Source organism: Hetaerina americana, unplaced genomic scaffold (genome assembly GCF_022747635.1).
Source record: "Hetaerina americana unplaced genomic scaffold, ioHetAmer1.1.p SCAF_9, whole genome shotgun sequence".
Lineage (NCBI taxonomy): Eukaryota > Metazoa > Arthropoda > Insecta > Odonata > Calopterygidae > Hetaerina > Hetaerina americana.
The window spans coordinates 26,462,607-26,488,631 of NW_027287538.1; the positions used below are offsets into that span (position 1 = coordinate 26,462,607).

General features: G+C 43.9%; 1 protein-coding gene across 1 annotated transcript in view; it reads left to right on the forward strand.

The window, feature by feature from the left end:
• hth (Meis homeobox homothorax) overlaps positions 1-26,025 on the forward strand; it is an 834,894-nt gene that overhangs the window by 87,421 nt on the left and 721,448 nt on the right. Inside the window, exon 4 of the mRNA XM_071597689.1 lies at positions 5,363-5,413. Coding sequence (XP_071453790.1) covers positions 5,363-5,413 — 51 coding nt within the window. The remainder of the gene's footprint in view (positions 1-5,362; positions 5,414-26,025) is intronic.

Here is a 26,025-nt window from a genome sequence, read left to right on the forward strand (position 1 = left end):
TATATATGCCTGCATATAGCCACATATAAATATACATATGTATATGAGATGCAAAACAATTTTTCTGCAGTACTCTTGCATTATTTATATGTTTCTGCTGTTGTCTTTCAGTTTCATTTACGTTTCAAGCGCACCGCTCCTCCGTGCCACGTACCCGCGGCTTAATTACGCTTTGATGCTGCTGAATATTATTTCTCTTAGGGTTGAATTTTTTCCCCCTCGTGGTGTGACTTCGATGTCCAATTTATGACAGCTGATGTGTGCGCTGGACGCGGCGCTGTTAGCCGTGAAAAGATTAATGGACGCGGTTGTTGGAAACGGTGCGATGCTTTTTAAAGTTTGTGCACTCGCGTCAATATCCCAAGGGGGATTTTCTTTAAAGCGTCTCTTTCTATTTTAATAATCTAGCCATGTACATCGTACTAAAACGTGCGTTTGAGTTATTGTTGTTTGAGTCTGTACGTATCATAGTTAATAATATGCGGAAGTGTGTTTACCTTATTTGCGTAAATAATTTGTGTTGTGTTTTTTGTCTATGATGAACTTTCTTATGATAACGGCGGCGGTACACTTTTTCGCACTGTGCTTTCGACCTCCTTAAAAATTATTATTTATTATGTTCATAATCACACGCAAACACGCACCTGAGTAGGTATGTTTGTTTCGAGTAATTAGATCGTGTCCGAAGTTGAAGGTACTGTTAGGCTTTGCTAACATTCTCTTCCGGGTCAGGAAAGGTCAGGAAATCAATGGTAACCACCTTAAAAATCACTGTAGTGGGTCACTCATTTGCGTCGCGTAGTCAATAAGTACAAGTTTGTAGAATGAGTAATTCTCTACATCGTGCGAAAATGTATACTTCACGATATACTTTTCTTAGCTTTAATTACTTAATTTCAGATTCAATGAGCATGGCTGGGTTTAAGTATCACTTAACAAGGCGATGGAACTTGAGTTTTAATAGCATGACTAGGACTGAGATTGGATTCAATTTTTTTCCACTACTGTATATTTAAGTTTCTAGTCGAGGTGTCGTAAAAACGCCATTTCCGAGCGCCTAGTACCTGTGCGAAGAGCGCCGACATTCCTCGTGAAGAGCATTAACCGACTTCCCTGCGACTCAAATGCTTTTAAGATAAAAGTGATTTGAAAAATTGATCTAGATGCAGCAGAAGTGTGTGTGTGTCTTTCGTTTCATTTATTAATTTTTCAAGCCGACTTCAAAGTATCGGTAGAAAGGTTGCCTTGCGCTTATCAATCTGGGATCAAAACTCTCCTCTTAATATGGATTAACAAAAACAGTAATACATTTCGTTAAATGAAAAGTAAGGTATTTATTCCTATATCACTGTCAGATGGTGGCTAAATATTTCTTTAAACATTGCAATAGTCGGGTAGAAATGCATTATTCCTTTCATGTGACGGCACGCACTTTAAGTCACTTTGAATTTTTCCTATCGTGAAAATGTATTCGTATCAATAAGGGACTGGGATTACATTCCTATATCTTCGGTGTTATTTGAAAAAAGGAAGTCAGTATTTTCAGAATTAACTAAAATGTAATTGGATTGTAGTTATTTGAAAGATATATGACTAACCCATTTTTGCATGTGATTTTGTTCTCTTTTACGGGTGGTGACCGAACACTCCCCGCCACACGCCCTTGCGGCGGCTTGCGGGGTATTATGTAGATGTAACCCAATCCGTTAATGTCGTTTTCCAATCTTAATTCCTTTGCGTTGATACTTCTGCCGTGGCACGCCGTTGGTTGTAGTTGTAGGTGAAGCTGTTGGGCGTAAAACTAAACATGTTGACGCAGCACGTCGGCTGATTACTACACGCCGCTGTTCTTTGAAAATTTTTATAAGCCAACTCAATGTCCAGTGGATGACCACGCAAGCCGTCTCGAAAAGATAATGATGTCAAACAATATGCAAAAAACAATCAATCAAATTTCATTATTTTCCACCTCCGGCGCCCTTGTCGAAAGGGCGCTGACCACAACAATAGAAGCGGGTCCGACGCCTCCCTTGTCGGCTCGCCATCATTCTGTGGGCCTCAGCGTATCTCTTGACCCATGCGCGTAATCATTACCGCAGTAACCTTTTCTTCCCCTTTCTCACCAAGCAGCTAGGCAAAATGGGACTTTTTTTGTCCTATCCTTTCGATCGACACTTCGTCACGATGATGACTCTGGACTTTTAATATTCTCATCAAAAGCACCACGATCAATTCCATCCGTTTTGTCATCCTGGAGAAAGTTGGTTTGAAGTAATGTTTAGTGACATACGACGGCCTTACGTGTAAGTCATCCAAAATTCTCTCGTCCGACTGCTAGGATGCGGCGTAATGCATGGTGCTCGCTTGGCTAACAGTGTTTCGCCCTAAACTTATTTAATACGTTCATTAGGTTCACCATCGGTGGTTAAATCCACAGCGTGCTGTGAACACTGGTAGGTATTGGGGAAGGGAGCCTCCACAAATCAATTTGTGCACTCCGTCCAATGAATCTCTTGGGCGAAGCCACCGGTGAGGGCTTGGGCCATCTCTCTTCCGTCGGCATGCGGCTCTTCATGTTCCTGCTCAGCTTCCTTGCAACTCCCGTCCCGCGTCGCGACCCCGCGGACCTTACGGCAGGCCGTCCCTTTCTTCCTCGATGAGCCGACGAGGCGGCCGAGCGAAGGCGGCGGCGGCCACGGAATCGCCCGCCTCGGATTACCCGCCACACCGCCGGCCAACTCAGAAGACTCGTCGGCCCTCTCGACCGCTCCGTCCGTCTGCTTACTCCATCTACGTTTCTCATCCAAACCACTCCTCCCGAGATGCCTCCCCTCCCACGTTGAATTCGCACTCTCTCTTCTTAGAAAGAGTATTTCAATCAGCTCCACCGCAGCAAGGAAAATACTTAAGCGATTCCAAACCCTTAATCTCCTTTCTGCATTCCACCCCGCTTGTCCACCATGTTGCTATTCTTCTTTCTACTTAACCTTCTCGTCACCCGTGAGATTTAGAATCCTCCTCAATAGTCCTCCGAGGCTCCATCCGTTCACTTATAATCTCCCAGCCCGTTGATATAGACTCTCTGTTCAGTCATTTAATTTCTGCGTATTTCTCATATCCTATTGCTATGCAAATGCTGCTTTTGTGTTCGCCGCTGGTTAGGGGACAGCACAAAAACCATTCGCTTTTCACTGAAACTTGCCTCGCTGCTTTGTATGCGAATTTTTCTGCCACTGCACATCCGTGAGGCTCTTGAGAATTCCGTGCAGATAACTTCAATGTTAAAACATTCGTGATGATGAAACATCAGTCCTGCCATTAGGTTGACCGCCTGCATTGGTAATTTAAAAAAAAATAATGTCAAGACTCGTCCATTTTGATTTTACCGTTGCTGAAAAAAACATGATGGGCTTCACGCTTCCGCGAACGCCGAGGAAACTTTTCTCCATAACGCATTCCGAAAATGTTAGACTTTCGGGTAAGTTTCTGCGAAGCACCCCGACCACAGCCTACCATTATTAGGGTTGTCTGATGTACGGGAAAAAATTCCGGCACGGTTGAATTTATGAGCCGCGTCCATATCTCAGCGGTCACTATTAATAACACACCCCGGAGCTGAATTCTATAATCCGGATTCTGACTCGCCTGCTTCTCCCCTCTGTGCCCAGCACGCCACCCTCTCATCTCCCCTCACCATTCCCAATCCTTTCTGTCCACCAGGCGATCGTTCGTTTTTGTTCCGTTTCCTACGCCTTGGTTAAGTGAGACAGTGGCTCCCAATGAGAGTTGTGTATTTATTAATACATGTGCGCACGATGGGAAGTGTTGGGACGTCTTGCGCTGGACGCGCGGGACACGGCTTATTGGTGGACGTGATCGGCGGCCCATGAAGGAGCTCCCTTTCTGTGCACGCGCCCTCCTCCCGGCAGCTGTGGCCATTGGTGCGTTGAAAGGCACTCCGGGAGAGAAAAAAATGAAGATCGGAATGAAAAGGAGACGAATAAAATGAAAAAAAGGAGGCCGCCATGATATAGTTGCTTGGTTGAATTAGGAGCGCGCGTAATCCTTGTCGGCGGTGACATCATTAGACTGGAATGTTATCTTGGTTGACGTGCTCGGAATGTACTTGCACGATTTGTCTTGGGACCCGTAAGGTCACCGTGGCTCGAAATATCGAGAGAGAAACATTTCGCATCGATTTCTAGTTCTTAAAGAAGATTGTTCTACGGCCGAAGGTGGTAGATCGTCAACGTGGTGTTTGCGTGTGTGTCCGTAGAATTGAGTTAAAACGGTGATCGATCACATATGCCGCTTATGGTAAAGAAAGCAGTTGCTCCTTGTCTCTGATATTAATGTTTCATTTTTATCTTCCCCTAATTTTTGTAGTTTTATTACAATCCACTCTTAGACATCTGACGTGAATTGAGGCCTAAAGCCGACCCGGTTCCGTCTTATTTGGGCGGAGAATCCAAGGTCATTTTAAGCTTATTTTCCTTGGAAGAGCTCACGTATTCAAGCCATTTTTTATTCGATGAAATTGTTATCAAAGATTAAGCTTTTACTTTGATGGTCGTGGAAGATTTTGGGGGATTTTAAATAAACGATATTTGTATTATGAATTCCAACGTTAATTTCCGTCCCGTATAGAGATTATTTTCGCCTGGAGTACCCGCTTTACTGGCACGAAGGCAGGTTGAATCTTAGTCCAACTTTATAAGGTATATAACTCTGATCTCATTTTGATAATTCGTATTCCTGCTTTCAATACCTGTAGTGTGTAGATTTTTTTTATTCTGTCCGCTGAACAAGATCGGTGTCTCCTAAGCTCTACAACTGCGGAGCTGTTAACTGTCGCAAATATTCATATACACTCCACTTCAGTACTTGCGTAACTGTTATCTGACGGGAAATTCCTTAAGAAAAGTTTTCTTTTCCTCGTGTTCTTCCTAACCTCAAGATTAAGACATTTCATCATTGAGTCTCTGAGGGAGATCAACTTATCTCAATGGCCAAAATAAATATTGAATGTCTTGTTTTTAAAGAAAGAAAAAGACTTGCAAGTATTATTTCACAATGAACTTTATGTATGAAAATATGTGCGAACACCAAACTGACTTTTGTAAATAATTACCCCAAATTTACCTCAATAACTCAAACTGATAATTCTATAAATATTAAATGAGTATTCTTAGAATTTATAAGTGTGACTTGTCTATATGTCCCTATTATGTCTGCATGACTCAAGGTTTGTGTACGAGGCTTAAGATTGTGTTGGTTCTTACCTAACGGCTATTATAAAATTTTTAATATGTGATGACTCATTTTGATTATGATTCACTTAGGATTCTTTTTTTCTTTTCAGATACGGCAAGAGAAACCTTACTACATTGCTGATCCTGAGGTCGACTCCCTTGTGAGTATTCTTCATTGTATTTTTAAATATGCTTAACCTACCTTATTCTTAAATTTAATTGAATTGTTTTTCCTTGACCTCATTCTGATTTACTATCGCTTTTTTAATATTCTATTATCCTCTGTGGTTTTATTTCTGTCATTTTTCGATTCCGGCAAAGTGATATATTATACCCGATTCAATTCGTACGTCAAGTCTTTTGTGCCTTAATTTTTTGGTCTACGCTCGCACATTATTAATTGTCTGTTCTGAAGGACTTCTTCCCAAAAAGTGAGGATTTAGTCATGAATCAGTAGATTCGGTCATATCTCAATTATAAACTAAGTTGGGTTTTGTCTAAATATCATTAGTATAATTTTACGTTCACAACTACGGCAAATGCATGGAAGCATTTTTAGAAATATTCATTTCTTCTTTACCAACAACATCTACCAATGCTATAATATGAAAGCTTTTTAATATCCCCCGACCAGTGTCGACTTTTTGCATCAAACCTTTGTGCTTTGATGCACCATAATCTGTGGTTGCAGATATGACTACATATTCTTCCTTTTGAGAGTTTTCGCAACGGATCTAATTCCATGGCGCACTATTAAGCCCAGTGGTAATAATTACGTTCCCATAGGCATCCTCTAACTTCAACCTTTATGAACTAGTTTATTTGTGAATTAAAGGATACATTTGTTCCCTATAACACTGAATGTCGTCAAGTACTCACTCGTTGAATGAGCATTCGTCTTTGGCGATCCCCAGTGACCAAAAACCAACTATCACCTATCTAGCATTCTGCAAACTCGCCTCGGCGTTGCAACGGCTTTGCCCGTGAATAGAGCGAGGCGACACCGCCTGCCATCGAACCGCGTGACATATTCGATCCAGACCCCACAACAAAATCCAATTGATTGCCTTTTTTTATGGGAACTGATCGCAAACGGCCTCTCGCGTCCCTGCGTTATCACTCTCGAGAACGCATGCACACACGCATACTTAACGCGCATGCATTATGGGGGCGTCCTCCTGCCCCCCCCCCATCCTCTCTCTTCCGCCGTGCCCATCTCATCTCCCGTCTGCCCTCTCCCTCCCTCCGATGACCCTAATCTCGTTTAATCGGCAGAGCCTTAACGCCGCGCGCGTAATCAACCCACCCACCCACCCTCGATGACACAGGTCGTCTCCGCGCTGCAGCTTCGAGCCGATCGCCGTTACAAGCGAGGGGGGGGGGGTTCCGGACGGGGGGAAGCGGGAGGAGGGTTGCGGGGTGCGGTTCCGTGTTGATATGACTGCGTGTGTGCGAGAGAGTGTGTGTATGTGGTGTGCCGGCGGCCGCATTCGTGTTGTTGCTGAAGTGGAGTCGGCTGACAAGATGCTGTCTGGATAAGAGAGAAGGTTGGGTGGAAGGGGGGGGGAGGTGCTCGGTGGGGTGCATGCGGGGAGGAGGGGTGCAGGACGAAAAATGAACAATTTATGGAGTCGTGCGACGATGATGGGGTGAGGAGGGTGGGTGAGTGGGGTGGCAACGAAGGGGTTGGGAGGCGTGGGGGGACGTTGTTTGAGGCGAGCAACCGACTCAAAGAGAGCAGACGGGCAGATGCGCGACTTCATTAATTCAGGAACAATGCCACTTGGGGAACTCCCGATCCCTCCCCGAATGTACCCCGTGGTGTATCTAATGACAGATGAGCGGAATCGGCATTAAAATTTGGGCCAATGGATATCGGGGATGGAATTATATTTAATTTAAAGTGCCACAGGCATACCCCTCAAGTGGAATTCTATTGTATGTGGTCATTAAAATAATTCCCTCTTATTATTTCCTCCTTTCTGGGTGACCAGGCATTAGTATTTTAGCGTGATGCGTGGACGAGCCGCCGGACTAATCGTCGCATTAATACTGCGTAGGAATGGTGATGGGCATAAAAGCTAATAAAAGGCAAAAATGCTTGGCGCTGCCCCGTATAATAAACAAAGTCCGAACCGTTTGGCTTTTAGAGGAGCTCATTAATTAGAGGGAACCGGTGCAAAACCATCTCAATACTTGGTGGAATTAATGAACTTGTGAAATTACTTAAAATTCAGAATGGGGACTGTAAAATAATGCGACCGGAGCATATCCGCCGTGTATTCATCTAATGGAGAGCATGCCACGTTGAATAATCGCGACTTTCTATCGCATTTATTTAATTACATCTCATAATTACCGACTGAGAAATGAGCCATCGCCTGCTCAAAATAGTTCGAACGAAAGCTGCATTGAGATTGGCATTTCGCTGCTTGCGCAGTCCTCGAAGGAAAAGAAACAGAAGCGAACGGCGTGATTCACTGCTCGAGTAAAAATTAATGTCTCGGTATTATCGAGTTAAATGAGGCTGTAAATGTGAGCAGGTCTTAGAGTTGATGCAGTGAAGGTCGACCCAAAGATTATTTGATGAAATACTACTGTGCGCTATCTGATTTCCATCGTCCCCATCCGTCAAAGAGTACCGCAATTGCCTAGCCATAGATGTGAAATATGGCATATCAGTGCGAACATGGTATAAATGGATTTCTGACTCGCGAAGTTGAATAATTATGGAATTATATTGAGGTATTAACTTCATGTAAATTTCCTCATTGGAAGGATTGATTAATCTTGTCGGTGGGACACGTATTATAGTACTTCGGTAACCGAGGATTAGATCGCAATCACAATTTGTTTCAGCAGTTAGAAGGTTAAGGGCAAAACTTACACTATGGTACCTGTGCATAATATTTGAATTTTAAAACGCCTTCGAATTCTAATAACTGCGGAGGAGTATTATATTTATGTGGCAGGAGGGGAAGATATTTCTTATATTTCATCGACGAAAGAATCTCCGAAGACCGCTGTGATGCTTAAGTGGTGATAATAATGTTTCGCGGGTACTGTATGCGTGAACGATTCTAGCTGCAATAATTTCATGTTAGAGCATAGTAAAGAGAATTTCCCCCAGAAATAAATCAGCGTGAATGAAAGTGAAAATAATTATTAACAGTAATTGTTAGCCGTATTATCAACATTGTAAATTGAGTACGTTACGCTTTCTTCGACAAGTACTCATAAGTGAATAACAGAAACGATATAAAAAGGAGTGGGTTCTCGGGAGGAACCGCGAGGTTTGCCTCTTGGGGCCAAGCCTAGTGGACAAAATAATTATTCGAACATTTTCGCAAGCATATAACATCCCTGTTATAATGGTCCCCGCCCTTGCCCGTGAATGTCACCTTCATCGGGAACTTTCCCCTTTGCCATACCAAAGTCATGAGCAAAAATTAAACGGGAAGACGAGAGAATGGTTGCGAAGAAGTCCGTGGGATTGAAAAAGGTTGTGTTAGGAGGCCAGAAGCCCGTTATTAATGCGACATTGGGGGTGAATGGGTTGGGGGTTTGGCGGGAAGGTTGTCGGAAGACGTGTGGGAGGATGGGAAGAGGTATGTGCAACAGACTCCCTCCCCCCCTTTGAACACATGTCTGCCGCTTATGCGCATTAATGGACATCGAGGCACACACGTCAGGACAAACCTTTGGTATCCCTCCCTCACGTGAAGATCTCCACGTATGAATGTATGTGCGTGGGTGCTCCGTGAGTGGGGGACGTACGTGCGTTTTGTTACCGGTGTGTGTATGTGAAGGGGGATGTCGGGGAAGGGGGGTGGTTGCGCGCGGAGGGGTGTGCCATCTCTCGCGGCTCCCCTTCTCCCATCCCCCGTTAAGGGAGGTGTAGGGGGCGGGCGAGCCGTGGACGGGGCAGGTCGCCGGGTTCGCCCCGCGAATTACTCGCCGTCAACGCCCCTGTTTGTTACAATGGGCGGATACGCGAAATGCGCCCGGTGAAGCATTGGCGGGGAGGTTCCCGGGGTCCCATCCCTCTCTCCCCCCACCGGCCCACGGCATCCATCTCCCTACACACCCCCCACCTCTCCCTGCCCGAAGCTACGAGAGCGCCCTTGTTTTCGCAACATCGACGTCGGGATTCGAAGAACGCTCCAAAAAAAAATGAAACTACTCAGAGGTAGTGGATTGCGAAAAAAAGTATTGAGTGAAAAAAGAAAGGAATCTGTACATTTTTTTTGTAAGTTCATTCAGCAGTGCGCGCCCAAGCCGTTTGCCCTCCGCCCAGGAATGGAACTCGGAGAAGCTTTCTAACAACACATTATCTTGATTTTAGTCGAATGAGTGGTCGTTAATTTTAGTTTGCAGTTGTGAGTCCCCCCTGCGAGCATGTTGAGGCGAGTCTTTAGTCAGGAGCTGACTTTTTGAGATATTCTTCTTTGTTTTTTGTCTGCATGGTGTAATAACGTTTGTTTCCCAACAGAAGCCCTTGTCATTTGCAATTGAGCAAGCTCATTGATACGTTGTTGTGTTTTTCATTGAGATCTTAGTAATTTGAAAAGCGAACGAAGTATTCAGGCGTCGAGTGACTATTATTTCTCTTGTCGAGGGGAAGGTAAACGTCTTCTGCGAATTTATGCTCTTGCTTTCGATCGCTGCGCTAGGCACATAAAAAGGTCATCCGCATGAAGGAGTGAAGATATCTTTTCCATGACTACCAATCCATGGTAAAAATAGCGCTTTTGAAAATTGTTTTTATAACTTCGGATTTTCATGTGCTCACCTCTCAAGCCTCTGTTCTCCATAATGGCACACTTCAACTAGCGAAACTGCTCTTTACCTCATGGGATCTCTTTTCAGAGGATCTTTTGCTTCATTTGAAATTCCATTCTCGTTTTTCTTACTCCGTTTGGAAAACATTTTGCAGTTCGTTTCCATCCACGGTTAGAGTTGAAAATAAAATGTCATTTAGGTTGCGCCATGCTTGTTTCCTGTTGCAAATATGTCTTCAATGCATATCTAAAAAGAGATGAAATCCATGCTTTTAAATGCACAGCATTGCATTCTTGAAACCTACGGGACCACAAATTTTATCGCCGCTATGAAATGCAGAATACCTCCTCGCTCTCTGTTTATGCAGGCGGAATGTTTTCAGGGCTCGGGCAATGCAGCGGCAACGACGGACTGAAGGAACTTAATGATCGGGGGAGAATATTAAGTGACCGGAGGTTGTCATTTATTACTTTTAATCCGGTGATGCTCAGATCATTTTTCATTAAAGCCTACCTTTACGCAACTCTCCACTCACTGTGTTTTTTTTACTCGTGTGCACTTCCGTTTTTTCTTGCACCAACATTGAACGTAACTTCATATCCCTCTTGTTCCGTTTCTTCCTAAGTTGTGAATCGGCGGAGGGGAAGAGAGCGCCCCTTGACGAAACGTTCCCAGCCCCTTTCAAATGTACGCAAATCGTCTCCCAAAAAAAATTAAAAGTTCGCGAAAAAAACCGCTAAATCGTCCCTCAGCGCGAAATTCCACAGTGAGTCGGTCAATGTGTTTTCCTTTGCCCCATCCCCTTTGGGTCAGGGGCAATTAGGGAGACTTCCTTCCCAATTGCCGTGATCTCCCTCCACCTTTGCCGTCGCTTTGGGAAGGTTGGCGTAAAAAAAATGTTAGCAATCGGAGTGAAGTGCGCAAAAACAATCCCGGTCATGAAATTACCGCTCACACTCTCCGTCCGGGAAGTGGAGAGCGGTGGGTCGGGCGGAGCAAAAAAGAGGAATTGGCGATCCGGGGAAACTTATTAAACTTAACGACACTGACTGCAAGTCGAACGCCGCTTCCCCCCAGCATCCGATCCTTCCCCAATTACCCCCGCTCTGTGCCGTCGGTAAAATAAATGAAATGAGTTTTCTGTTATTCCCCGTCCAAATAAAACAAGCATTATCGGCCTTATCTCAAACGTCTGAGCAATTCTTTTGGCGACAATCTCACCCTCCGCCGCCCCCCTCCCCCCTCAATCTCTCTCCCCCTCGCTTTTCATTCCCCCCAACCGTCCAGCCGCCCACCCTGCCTTTCCTTGCCTGAATCGCTCCATGTCGAGCGTTTAAAACGTTTTATCCGCGACTGTGGTATGCTTTGCGGAGCGCATTCCGGGTCGTTTTCGGTGCTTCTAGATGGACAGCCATCCGTCCGAGGGGGTTATCGCGTGGGAGACCATTCTTTCGCGGCCGTTTTGCCCTCTGCAGGTGCATTCCCGTTGGTTGAAAAAAAATCCTCCCTTGATGACCCCTTTTGCTCCAGGGCTTCAAGGGTGGTGGAGGAATAGGAGGGTAGTGGAAGGAGGAGGAACATTCGGACTAGGAGTGAACGAGAGAGGGGTCAATTTTTTCTCTGGTTTAACGAGCATGTTCATCTTATTTCTCTAGTAATCTTTCCCAAAATAACAGATTCACCTAATCAAGAATTAACGATATTTTTGTGTCATTTTTTACTCAGCCGATCATTTTCGTCAAAGGAAGAAAAAATCGCTTTTCGAATTCAAAGAGAAGGAAAGATTTGTTCGGACGACATGACCGTGTAGCTGATTAAGCTGTACGGTCATGTCGAGCTGGTAAAAAGAGTAATAATAAATTCTCGAACTGTTGGCTCACTTCTAATCAAAAAACTTGGGTTGACGGTCTAGGATTTGTGTGACAGGTTTTTCCCGTGAGGCACAGTTCGAAAGCTTTATTTTACTCTCCAGAATCCCTGGTCTCATTGATTGAATGGAAGAAAAATGCGTAATATTTGATTGGCAAATCTCAGAGAGTGGTGTGCTGGTGAAAATGGATGGCAGGATATCTGTGCTTTCTGTCTCTCGGGAGAGAAGGGTTGGAGGGAGTGGTTCATATTGACCGCACGGAACGCCTTTGCCATCAAAACCCCGCTCAGGTTAAACACTATCTTCCGCAGCCCGGCTGACGGACTCGTCGTGCCCTGTTGATAGTCGCTAGTTGATAGTGCGTTCGGAAGGGAGGGGCTGAGGCATGGACCACAGCATCTATTGTTGCGGTGGTGGCATCGGCTATTCAGGGTTGTGTGAGAGGTCGGGTTTTTCGGTTGCCACCGGCGCAATAGGGTTTGAATGTGCCCAGAGGAATGCGAATGCTCACTCTTCGCCAAAACGGCAGCGGGCCGAATATTCGTTTTCCGGTCTTGGCCCGCCATTCCGCCCGAAGATTTTATTTTCTCCGTAACAGATTTTCGCTTTTAGCGACCCGTGTAGTTGACTTTTTTAAAGGTTTCTTTTGAGTTGAATAAAAGTGGTGTTTTTTTATTTCCTACTGGTTTCCGCGAATTTATTTTCGCACGAAACTCTTTGACTGCGGACAATATTGTTCAGCTAAAATGTTGCGTGCAGCATTCCGGGTTATTGACATGAGAATACGCATCAGACCACATCAGCGAGAACTTAGTTTAAACTGAGGATTAAGAAAAACCTAATTTCTTAATGTTGCATGCCAGGTGTTGAATCACCCCCTTCCACACACTTTAATTGTAGCTTGTAGCGTACCATGTAGATGAAAACGAAACAGGTACACTAAGAAATGTTTAAAAAGATTCCATAGTTCAGTCGTACGCTAGAATCGAATATGGCTTTTCAGTCTCAAAATATTCGAGAATACAAAAATATATTTATGTATTAGATTGCATTGTATTGATAAGCATTTCATTGAATACGCACTAATGGCTGATATTAGTTATTTGTTTTTTGTAGAATGTGGTTAGTGTTCTGCCTACGACAAGTAACGATTCTCCACACCGGGAAATTAATGTTAAATATTTATTGTGACCGAAAAGTAGCGAGCTATATCAACAATATCAACAGGAGGAAAGATCAAATCAAAAACTCTTGGGACTTCATTCCGGATTCCGATTTTATAATTTTATTTGGGGCCACAAAGTGTTAAAAAAAAGCGAATAGAATTCATTTTGACCAGCTCTTGGAACAATAAATGTCTATCCTTATCTGTAATGCTCTTTTTATCTTTTGGAATTAGGAATTAAGGTGGAGCACAAGTCATTTAATGTGGTTCTTAATTCTTTTCCCGTGTCAGATCGGACCATATGCCGATTTTCTCTTTCTTTCTTTTGCCATTCACCCTTTTCTCCGAACTAATCTTTTGGTTTCCTTAAAACCGCTCCCAAGATATTCCTCTTGTTTTCGTTTCACATGAGCCGATTAGCTCAAAATTATTCGTTCCATTAGGTTTATAATATGGCCCAACAGTGTTAAGAATGTTTTATTCCTTTGCCTTTTCAAGAATTTGTGGGAGTGTATCAGTCCCAGCCTATCTTTTTCTCCCTCGAGGTTGGTAAAAATAACATTGCTTTTGTCAAAAACAATATTCGTCTCGAATTACTTGCGTGCTGTGAATGATAGTCACACTGGTAGTTGCGATTAATTTTCGTTGAATACGTTTCCACTCGCCATATTGGCGAATTTCTCCTCGGTTTGCATTCAAAAATATTTGCAAAAAAGAAAATTACGCCGCCGGCCTCGCAGCCTTGGTTGGGTAATCGCTCAAATGTGAATTTTCGAATTAGCGTACATTTTTCAGGCTCCTCGTTGTCAGGTCCAAGGTAACCAAACATCCAGATTATCTCTTGCCGGATTATCCTTTGACCCTGATCTATTGCATTAAGCGAGATGGTTAGCTTCTTCTGTGGCCTTTACGAGTTTTGATAAAACCTATGGCCTACGTTATGGTATATTTGACTAATTCCTAATATTTAGTGCTTTAATGCTAATAAAAATAGCTCAATTTTTAATGTCGTACTACATAATTTCTACACATTTATTATTTTATTAATATTTAATACTGGTTATTTATTCTAGGAATGTGTTTTCTGAGCTCCATTTCAGAGATAAAATTATTATTTGCAGTTACATAGCGTAACTTTGTAGTTACAGTAATATAGCGTGTCACTCATTTCATAAGCTGTCTTTTTGTTTAGCATGTAGTCCTTCTTGCCTGCTCAATCGGTAATGTAACTCATTATCAAAATAATGTATTAATCTTACTTTCGTGGGCATCTCAAGTTGGATATTCATCAAATTCAGAAAGATGGAATCTAGTTACTCGCTCAATCTAGTTACGTCCCTATGCTTATCCACCTGCATTATAATTGAAATTTCCTGCCTTTAAAAAAAATTTCCTCAATTCAGACTCAGTGAAAATCTTCCCTTTTTGTCTATTACTACCATCCAGGAACGTTGCCTCACTTTCTTCAAACAAGAAAAATTGTTCTTTTTCTTTGCCGTTCATGATACAGAAGTTACCATCCAGTTGTTTTTTTATGGAAGCAATGCTCAAATAAATTACATGCGCTCTTTTTTTTCGGTTTCCTTCCGCTCCGTGTCGGGGTAGTATTCACTCAGTGAGTCAGAGGGACGCAAGGGGACCCGTTGCGAAGCGCGGTCACTCAGAAATATCCGTCGGCCCACTCGGTGATTAAAATTGCGATGCTCGTTTCGAGCAAAACCCAATGGAATTAGATGCCTTCGGGGGAGGTGGACTTCTCTGACCCGCAAGCCGGCGAGTTTGATTTCCACGTGGTCGACGATGGGAACTGGGATGGGGGTGAATTTTTACGGGCAAGAAGCATGGAGGTTGAGTCAAGCGAGTGCTCCTATCTCTCTCTCTCTCCCTCTCCTTCCTTCCTTCCCTCTATCTCTATCTGCCTCCCTCTCCGCGGAAAAGGAAAATGGTCTCTGATTCAGATGAAATGGAAATTGAAGTGACAGACGGAGTGCTATCGCATTCACATTACGCCGGGAGACAATTCGTCGAGTGTTACAGGGAAAAGCCATTAAAACAGTTGACGCTCAAAACTCGACTCCGACGCAAAATCCCAGCCCCGTCTGTAATTAGAGCCTTGCTTGAAACTTGGTACCACTTAAAAAGAGTATACGTTCTCACTCGCACACCCTTGCCTGACACTAAACCACACCTTCCATTTAGTTTTCAGCAATTCCTCCGAACTTTTATGCGTTCCGAGCTAGCCTAATGCACCTTCAGATTATTCCGTCGACGACTGATCCTGCTTCCCGGTACCATTTGCGGCATCTTTTATGCATTAAACTCGTTAATTTCGCTGTAGTTTTCGTCTTTCAGTGATTTAAATAGCAGGCAAGAGTTCCCCAACGCGGGACGGGATTACTTTTCCTACTACCCTCCTCAAGAGCCAAAGAGCGTTTGCCCAAAACTTGCTGCTTGTGCGTAATTTATCACTTTCGTGGCGAATTTGTTTGCTTAACGCATGTTGAACCTCCCCAGTGAGTGATGACAAAATTTTAAAAATGGCCTTGAGTTAAATTTCCCAACATAATATGGACATGATTATGCGCCTGTCATAGACCCCCTTATTTATGCACTTCATATTAAGACAAATATCCGCGGTCTCGAGTGTACAGAGGAGAGAAGAACGAAAAAGATAATTTGGTGTAATTTCTCTCATTGCTGAAACCGAGTACAAGTCACTCGTGCCAAATCAACGTTTAGTTATTTCGTGACATGCGTTTTAAATTTCTCATAAGGTGTTCTTTGTTCTCTCTTCTGAAGTCAAAGTGAAAGTTTGCTTGCGTAGAGTGAAATATAAATAAAATGTATCCAGGCCCCCATATGCTGTATTGCGAATTCGCATGGCCATAACTTTTGCTCGTTGCATCCATAGAAAAACACGGCAAAAATGAGATCTTCTGTCTTTCCGTAGAGTTACTACCAATGTAACAGTCAGTGCATATTCCGTTCTTATGATTGAACGGCATGCCTGATTTCAGAGTCAAAAAAATATCCTCTCTCTCCCCATCCCATTGCACCCAGGAAGCTTCGCCACGCTTTTTAGTATTCAGCCGCCCGGGGCAAATTTTATTGCCCGGCGAGTGAAGACGCCGTTTCGTTTCGCCCGGGAACGGCGCGGAAAATATTGTAGCCGGGAGGGAAAAAAATATACGAATGTTTCGACGAGAGGCAAAAAAAAACAAAAGCGAGGCAGGTGAGGGCGGAGCCAAGAGGTTCTAAGGGGGCGGGGAGGTGAGGAGAGGAGGGGGGCGAAGTGGGAGGCACACAAACGATGATGGGCTGTAGGGAGGGTGGGGGGAGTTTAACCTCCGCGAGGCGGGGGAGGGCAGGAGAAGAAATATTCCAGTGGGTGGGGTCTGGCCGTCAGCGCGACGTTGAAGCCTACTCGCGTGCAGGACGTCTGGGAGGCGGTTTCGCCAAAAGAACCCATTCGGCCATTGTGAATACAAGCGCGTGTGCTTGTGTGTGCGCGATGGAGCCCATCCCCTAATCCTCACCCCCCGGTGCCCCCGAATGGGATCTCCCCCCCCCTCAATTATTTTGCTCATCTTCTCCTTCTATATCTCTCCTCCCCCCACCTAGTTCTCCCACTCGCCAATTTATCCCATTCCCACCCACCCACTTCGAATTAACCTTCTTGCTAACCCCCCACCCTCTTCAACCCGCCGCCATCCGTAAGTGTATGCATTCCCCCCACCCCCGCATTCCCGCCTATCTTATCATCGTACTCCCTCGCACTCCCTTCCTTCCTCGTTGGTTCCTCCTTAAGATGACCCCTGATTCAGTTTTGTTTGCAGGACCAGCGGGCCCTGAGACCGATCTCGCGCTTCTTCCCTACGATAAAAACGAGGGGAGGTCGTACGCGTCCTCCTGTTGACGCCGTGACTTGAGTCGTCTGCCTTAAATGTATATTTGTTTATTGTTTAATGGGCAAGCCTTTTGTTACTGTAGATGCCGAAGAGAGTACGAGTCTTAACCCATCCGATGCCTTGTATTGGAGAGTGAATTTCCGGTTTTGCTGCCTATCTTCAGAATAGTTGCCATTCGATTGGGATAGTCTAGATATTTACACTCTGGTGAGGTCGTTTTCCAAGGATCCCGTATATATATATATATATATATATATATATATATATATATATATATATATATATATATATATATATATATAATACAATAGTTGGTGTATTTTTATCCAACTCATAAAATTTTCCTTTTAATGTATAACTACTCGGGTTTGAATGGGGTAAAATGTACATTATCCATAGCAATCAGCTTTGGAAATTATTGTAATTGGGATGAAGTACTGAAATAACGTTCACTCATTGCTTTGTCGTTCATGTTTATTTCACCAATGAAGATCTTGAGAGTACGTAGCCTGCGTCATGAGTGGCATAATTTGGTCGTAAGGCGGAATTGAAGTTAGGAATGAAAATATTCATTCCTGCATGTCCCCGTGATGCTTGAAAGTGTAAGTTTCACGTGGCTCATCTTGCACGGGGTATCTAATCCCCGTCATAAGACGTACTCTCCCCCGCCCTCCTCGGACTTCCTTTCCAATCCCTCCGCTTCCATTCCCCAGCTCCGCGACAACACCCCCTTCGCCACCCCCCCAGTCCCTCGTCCCCAACCCCTATGCAAATTTCGTGCCTTTTTCGGAACTCCCTCGAGAAGGATGGGACCTTCTTCCTTCCCTGCCACAATGCCGAAACTCCGCCTATCCCTTATTTGGCGGTCCAGTCCTCCACTTACATCCACTCAACCCCTCCCAAAACAATCTTCGTTTCACCTTTTTCTTTCTTTCCGCTTGTCTCCATCCCCCTCCACTTTTCTACTCCGCTCCCTCCCTTTATTTCCTCCTCCTCCTCTCACTCCTCTTCGTTTTCTTCCCGATTCAACTCCCAACCCTCTCTCTCCTATCGGAAACCCTCTCGTCTTTTGTTTCGTCGGCGCCTTTCCAGAGAACTCCTGTTCTGTTCGGCCGCCATCTTATCTTCCCTTGCCTAAACATTAATTTCTTCCCTTCTTCCCCCCAACATTTACCATTGGACGTCGTCCCCCAAAAGGGTTTTCCTCCCATACGTGTCCCATGTCCGAGTCCGTTTGAAATATTTTTTTATCGTCCCGTGTGAATATTTTTTTCCTTAAATACCTACCATTCGTTCGTTGTATCACATTGTATTATATTTGTTACATCAAATTATATCATATTTGCGTTATTTATGTGATTTTTTTGTTTTCACGTGTCCTTTCTCTACGCCGTGGTTTCATTCATCCCATTTACTCCCTTACGATGACGAAGAAACACTAGATTTTTTTAAGGTTGATTTTTATTGAAATAAGTGTTTAAACGCCGAGGTTAATGCCAGCTACTGTGAAAAATATTTGTGTTAAGTCTTTCGTGATACCAAGCAGTGGGAAAATAATTCTCGATAATGATTGGTTTATGCTTTAAATAATCTCGGGTAACTCTTTTGTTTTGAAGCTGATTTCTTACTTAAATAACTTATACTATAATAACCAGGGCGCACAGGTTTGGTGCCAGAGTGGAGAATGTTTATACTGTATCTGTTGTTGAAATGGCATGAATAATGGATGTCACAGGTTCTCTTACGGGGGTAGGTACTTTATGCAGTACGTGAAAGTTAGATTTAGCGAATCTGAGTTAAAGATAGAGCCAATTAGCCGTTGTTTTTTTCATGTGAGATTGCCATGCAGGCAATAACATCGCTTGGAGGAAAAACTTCTATCTTGGGTAATTAATTCTTCTGGCTCTGCGGGCAGAATTAACGAATCAGTTTTCCGCTCACCAAAGGTTTTTTGTCATCTCTTAACAAATGACGATTAGTTAGACACTTTGAAATGTCTGAGAGTATCAGAATGAGCGACTCAAGACGGATATCCAAGATTGAGTATCTAAGCCACGATCCTTCTTGTTCAACACTTTTTTGTTTAGTGCTGAAAGTGACCTCCAACAGGTATCGTTTCCCAAATTATTTTGAATCATCTACCACACCAAACCGAATATCTCGTTAAAACGCCCCTGAATTAATCACCTATCGTATTCTAAAATGAAATATATTGTAAAAATTGACTCCAGTTAAAAAAATGGGCATAGTCAAAATTATGTAATGTATCAGTAATTATGAATTTTACCGACAATATTGTATTTTATACGTACCGGCGATGAAGTGATGGGGAAAACATTTCCTTTTAACTATTCCTCAAAATATGCGAATCGAGCATACGTCCCGCGTTTGGAAACACTGCTCTAAATTAATTAACCATTCTCGATGAACTTTTTTGCATATGTGTACGTATTTAAGAAGTGTTTCAGTACTCTCTCTTGCCTCCTTTAATATAAGCTAAATAAAAGAAAAAAACATCTTTACCCTGACTCCGTTTATCCGAGCTGAGGATAAATAACTAATGCGAGGCCGTCATTTCGAAGGAAACACACTGCAAGGAGTTGGAATAAAAATCCACCCTCCGTGCACAAACGCCCGTCACGACTTTGGTTTCCACTCTATCTATCATCGGTGTGCAGAATCATGTGTCCCATATCAAAAAATATATTCCTCTGTCGAAACCTCCTGAGGAAGATGCGACAGTTACAGAAGGAACGGTGGTGAAGGAGTTGGGGGTGGTGAGTGGGGGATTGAGTGGGAGGAGGAGAAAAAAGTTCTCAAACTCACGTCTGATCGACTTGAGGAATTCCGTCTTCGCAAGTGTCCACGTTGGCCCCGGGATTGGCTTACGACACGTCACTCACAGCCAGCCCAACCCAATCCTCTCCCTGCCTCACCTCCCCCCATGCCCATCCTCTCTCTTGACCCCCCCCGTTCGTCCTCCCAGTCTACTCAGCGCTTCCTCACCCCCTCCTTCCTGTCTTCCACGCAGACGAAAAACTCCTCCGAAAATGTCTAGAGTGATGGACCAGGTCCACGTCCCATCGCGTAGCCCAGAAGGACGTGTCCTTGGGTGCTTTTGAAGGGGGGGGGGCAAAAGGAGCCAAGAGATGTTTTTGTTGGTGGCGGGGAATTCGAAAGCGAATAAAACAAAAGATGTTCACTCGATGCTGTGATATGGAATCAAAATGACCTTGGTTGGGAAAGATAGTGAGGGTGGGGGTAACGATTCCGGCAGGAATTTTGCACAGCGAGTTCATGGTATGGAAATTGGAGAGAACGGAAAAATGTCTTACCCAATTGTTAGTTGTGCGGCAACATAAGTTTGCATCGAATGGTTTACCGAAAAGGGGTGCACATGACGGTCGGTTGTGATGGAAATAGAATTTATCAATTTTTTTTAAATATCGATCTTTTTATCGCACAAGAAAGCAAAGGTTATTTGATATTACGAGTTCAGCGACTCACAATCAAAATTATTTGCATATCACTGACTGAATGTGACTGAACTAAGGGAGACTGTGAGAAAATGATATGCGTGTATTATGTACTGATATCCAAAGAGACAATTTATATCCTAAGCAATTGTGTCTATTGTAAGGGTTTAATTGTAGGTATTACTATTAGTTCCTTGATCATTCTGGCAGTTAAATTCAGGCATAGGGAAGAATACATTACATGGATGGGTTTAAATGATACCACGAAGGGTGGTGGAGCCATTCAAACATTATCCATGAGTAGCTGTTCAAAAATTGCCACTTCCCTTCGCCATTTTTTAATTTCTTAAATTGGGAAAGTTGCATTGTTCGTGGAAATCATAAACTTTGAATTTGTTAGGAGGGGAAAGGGATGATAATAATGCTGCTTTACTATATGCGAAGAAAAAGTACCCTCATGATGACTCGAAATCCAAAAAGGAAAGGCAAAATTGCGTTACTTCGGAATTAGAAATTAAGTGATAATTAAGTACTGGATGCATAAATTGTGGCTGCGATATTCACGGGCCTTGTTTCCGATTGGTTCTTGGATGGAAAGGGCATGTGCTGACGCTATGGCAACACTGGCTTCCAACAATGGGGGTTGAGAGATTCATTTTTCTGAAAAGAAGCCCTCCGTTTGGGGATGGAGGTAGGAAGGGAAGGGGGTCGTGGCGGTCGGTGCTCCTCTCCCCTTTTAAATATGGACCACCCGCTTAGGCTATTAGTGTCCCGCTTTGGAAGTCCCCCCCTTCCCACCATCAACCATCACGTCCTCCCTCGCTCACCTCCCTCTCCCAAAATTCAACTCGCAGTATGTGGGCGTATCCTGTGAATATTTAAATAAATAATTCGTTTACGTCAAGCTCAGGGCACGTGATGGAGGGCTTATTGTTTCCTACCAGGGATCTATTGTTCAATTTGTTTATTTTGGTCGTTTATGCTTATTTATTTATTATTATTGTTTGGCATATGGAATATTCTTGTGGGTTTTGAAAAACCCCAAAATGAAAGTCGAGCGGCAATTGTCGTAGGTGGGCTGAAAATCATGGGTCAGACCCCCGGAATGAATGCCGACGTTTCGAATGGCTCGGGCTAATGCAGGAAATGTAAAGATGCTACGAGCCAGAAAGAGAGCGAATTGAATGAGTTTTATGTTATAAATGACCGTGCTGAGAAATGCCTGCGCCTCGATCATTTTCTCCGCCCCCCACTTTATTGTTCGCTGTTTCCATTGTACGCTGCTCCGCACATTATGTGCTGTGAACAACGCAACTTCCCTAATGAACTACTTTGATGACGGGATGTCATACCCTTTGTTCTCCTAAGAGCTTAATGGCGAGCAATGTGGATTCTTTTAAATGGATTTGCCTAACTAAAAACGTTAGCATAGCTAAAAGTAAGTTTTCCAGGAAAGTGCATTATTATGAATCGCATGCGAAGGCGAATTCAGCATTCTTATGAAGAAGTGCGGGGTAGGTCGTCACTGAATGTGTAAGTTATATTTTGAAACATGGCCCAAATAATGTTGATATACAGTACAAAACATTGGTTTAGCACAGGTGGTGGCTTTGAATCCCTCTTCATGAATAGCTGTTGCGCTGCTACTCCATAGAATTCAATCCGTCAGGGCCTATGTCGTAGATCGTTCGGAATTTTGTGGGAAATATTTTACTTTGCAATAGACCATTAATATATTCATTTGCAATCAGATAGTACAATTTTCAACCACTAACTCCAATGATGAACGGAAGCAATTCAGATATTCGCAAGATGATTGCATTTGCATAATCAGGTATATTTTTCTTTGATTTGTGTGTTTGTTACACATTGCAAATTCTTACCTTTTTATAGGGTGGAATCTTTAAAAGAAAAAAATCATCACCCTCCAAATAGCGTTCGCTTCATGTGCAAAGTACGTAGAATTGATAATTGGTAGAAAATATGTTATTATTTTTTTAGCGTCTAAGATCTCGTTTTATATTGTTTTTTGTAGCTAATGTTGCGCTCTTATTTTAATTTTTTTCGTAATAATTTCTATAACTGCGGTAATCGCTGGAAGTGTGTTATTCATTGGCTCATCGTAAGGTTAAAAATGTATCGGCATGAGCTACCCTTGCTCTTTGGGCATTCATTTATGTCGGTTAGTTACAGTAATGTGTATGTACCGGGCGTTATCCAGTGCTCAATAACTTTCAAGGTTAATCTGCGGATCCTAAGTGGTCGCTGTCGCCAAATTCGTAATAACAAATTCGTTACCCAAATCTAAGTAAACAGTTGCCTTCGTTATAACAACTTGAGTTTCTTTCGTCGTTTTCCATCTTGAGCATCTCAAAAGCGACCTTTCCTCTGTCTCTACGTCTCGCAAATCTGCAACCGTATATCTGTCCTCTCCTCCCTCTCACCCACCCACTTCTTTTACGCATTGTTTTTTTTTTCATTTTATTCCCGTCATATGTAATCAAATTCGCTGTCAGCTCCTCCCGTTCCGTCGCCCGTCGTAACTCAAACCACGCTGTCTCTTTCTCCGTCTCTTTCTTCGTTTGCTCTTTCCTCTCCTCCATCTCCTTTCCTCTCTACCAAGGATAGTAGACGTTCCTCCGTCCATCCTCCGTGGTCAGGTGTAAACACGTTCGTTTTTTACGACTGTGTTAGCGTACAAACCGCGAACAAAAAAGTCGAACCGAAGTGATTTTATTCCCCGTCTTCCCTTCTTTCTCTTGTTTTATTAATGTGATCCTCCCTCCTTTTTTAATCGGAATAATTTATTCATTTTTATAGTTCCTTTAAGGGAGGACTTGAATGCAAATATTCTTGATGATTTTGTTTCATAGTCGGGAATGCGGAGGGGGTGCAATTTTAATCAAGTCGTAGTCTCTCGATTGGCGAATTCATGAATGTTGTCTGTTGGTCCCGACGATGTTGATCCTTGCATTTTTGCCATTGTAATTACCTGCAATATCTCGAGTTGAAACATTAATGACATGAATAAAAGAAAGATTCTCTCAGGCAAGATCAGAATGGAAAAGGCCTTATTAGGTGAAAAAATCGGCTTGACAATGAGAATAATGAAATGAATGAAGCAATATAAGACTCCAGCTGGACTTAAAATTAAATAAATTGAATATAATATTTTTCTGCCTATTGTGGAAGCTGATGACTTTCATCCAGTCACCATACTGAAGTGTTCTGCTTATTTATGAAGCACGGTAGTTTATATATTACCGTGATCTTAGTGCCTTGCAGGCGAAATTCGTTTACGTGAAACAGAGCACTACATCAACGACGTGTCTAGTGTTTGAGTGGTGTAGCAAGTGAAAGACCTTGGGTTCCTCGCAGCGGTTCTTCGCGTGGGTGCTGGTGGAAGGATGAGATGAGGGGGGGGGGTATATTGTTGCAGCCATGCTAAGCTCGTCCGTGTTTGCTAAGGATATCATTTTGGGCTGAGGATGTAAGCTGGTGGGGAGAGCAGTGGTGGAGGGAAGACGTTTTATAGGGTCCATGTTGTCTGCCAACAAGGAGAGCACACAGGGAAGTCGCCTTCTTCCGGAAGTCGATTAAGGGTGAACAAAGAACATTGTCCCGAACGTTTTTGGGGAAAAACCTTTACTTTTCGTCATGTCGCATCCTTTATAGACCTCTAAATAAGTCTTCACATCAGCTTGGTTGCCTTACATTACCGATATCAATTGTCCAATTTGGTTAAATCTCTCCAAAAGGATTTCAAGGCAATATTTTTAGTATTTGATATTTTGTAAAGCATGGAAGTTTTTCAGACATTTTTTAAATATTGACAAAGAAATCTATATAAATAATCTTTATGGTTCAGCTAAAAAAACTTATAGAGTATCTAATGGAACCTGTTGATAAATTCCAAATTGGTGTTAATTTTTTATGACTCTGCCCAATAGTTTTTTTGTCTATTATTTGCCAAGTGTAAACAAGCTAAATATCCTTTAATGGATTTTTCACGTAAATAGATCATTCTCCTGCGTATTAAGATTACGTATCTCGTTAGCGTTTCAACTCCACAAAGTATATCAGTTCGATTTTGACATCGAAATTTATAAGCATTGGCACGTGAATCAGCCCCCTAGATTAGAGATATTTGGCCAAATCCGGGGAATTGGCCTATCTCATCTTATCTTCATATTCTAAACAAACAAATTGCCGAAAGTTAGCCTGAGACACAAGCGAATCAACTATTTAAACTCTCATAATATCGTGCAATCCCATCGTGGCTCCGCGTCGGATTATTTGGAACTGACGCAAGTGTTTCAGCGCGGCCGTTCAGCTCCTGACACTCATAATTCAATTTTCTCCTCAAGAATTGTCCCCTCATTTTCACGGCGAGAAGAAAACATTTGGCCACAGCGGGGAAAGGAAAAATGAATGACCAACCGACTTTTAGACATTCCGCGGGGCGCGCGGGTCGAGTGTGGCGTGCCATTTGACGCTGGAGGACCGGTCCCATTGCATGCAAATTTCGTGAGTGCAACCCTAGGGCGAGGAGAGTTTGGGACGCGGGGTACTTGGATCCGTGTACTGCGTTACGTGTGCAGGGGTGGGATTTTAAGGGTAGCCTGGTGCCAACCCGGCGGCGGGGAATTCGTGGCTGGAGGAGGAACGGAAGAGCAAGATGCCGAGCGTGGAGGGCGACCGGGAGGAGGCGAAGGAAGAAGGAGGAGACGGCGGGTGCTGGGCCCGCCGCCGGTGGGGTGGAAGGAGAGGTGCGGATGGAGGGCCAAGTAAGGGATGGATAGAGGCGAGGTGTTTGAGAGCGGGGGAGTGGGACGCGGGCGAGAGGGAGAGGAGGAGGGAAGGGGAGGGTTCTGAGGGTTGTGTGATAACACCCTTGTTGACATACCAGTGTATGTGTTTGAGCCGCCTGCAGCCCGGGAGATAAGCCCTGTGAGCGACATCGTTATATGCCTCTCCGCCTCCCGAGCCCCTACTTTCCCAAATGAGCCCACCCCCTTGCCGTCCAAACACACCGAAACCCCGTCCAAACCCACTCCCACGTTATCGAAACCCCCCCCTCTTGCACCCCACCTCCTCCTCCCCCCAGGTACCCCTCCCCGCCCCCATCTGCGATCTGCGCCCCCAATAACTCCCCACCCCCCCATGCCTCACACCTATACACTTCTCGCTTCCAATGCGCCACGCCTCGCTCCTTCTCTTCCCTCGTCCCTCCTCAGCTCTCGCTTCTCCTCTTTCCTTAGTCTCCTAACCTCCTCTCTTTCTTGCACCCCCCCCGGATCCAACCCTCAGGTTCGCATCCCCCCCCCCGCAGTTGGTTCCCCCTTGCGTACACCCTCCAGCATTCCCGCTCCCATCCCCCATTCCATCCCTTGCGGCGACGTGCCCGCACATAAACTCCAGCTTCCAAAATTCTCCCCGCTCTTTGCCCTCTTAATTCATCGCATGGTTCGTCCCATCCCATCCGCTCCTCCCCCTCCAGAGGCCCACCCCCATCCTAAGTCCTCTTATGGTGCCCCTTACCCCTTTTTCTGTTTCCTTGCCGTGTACCCTT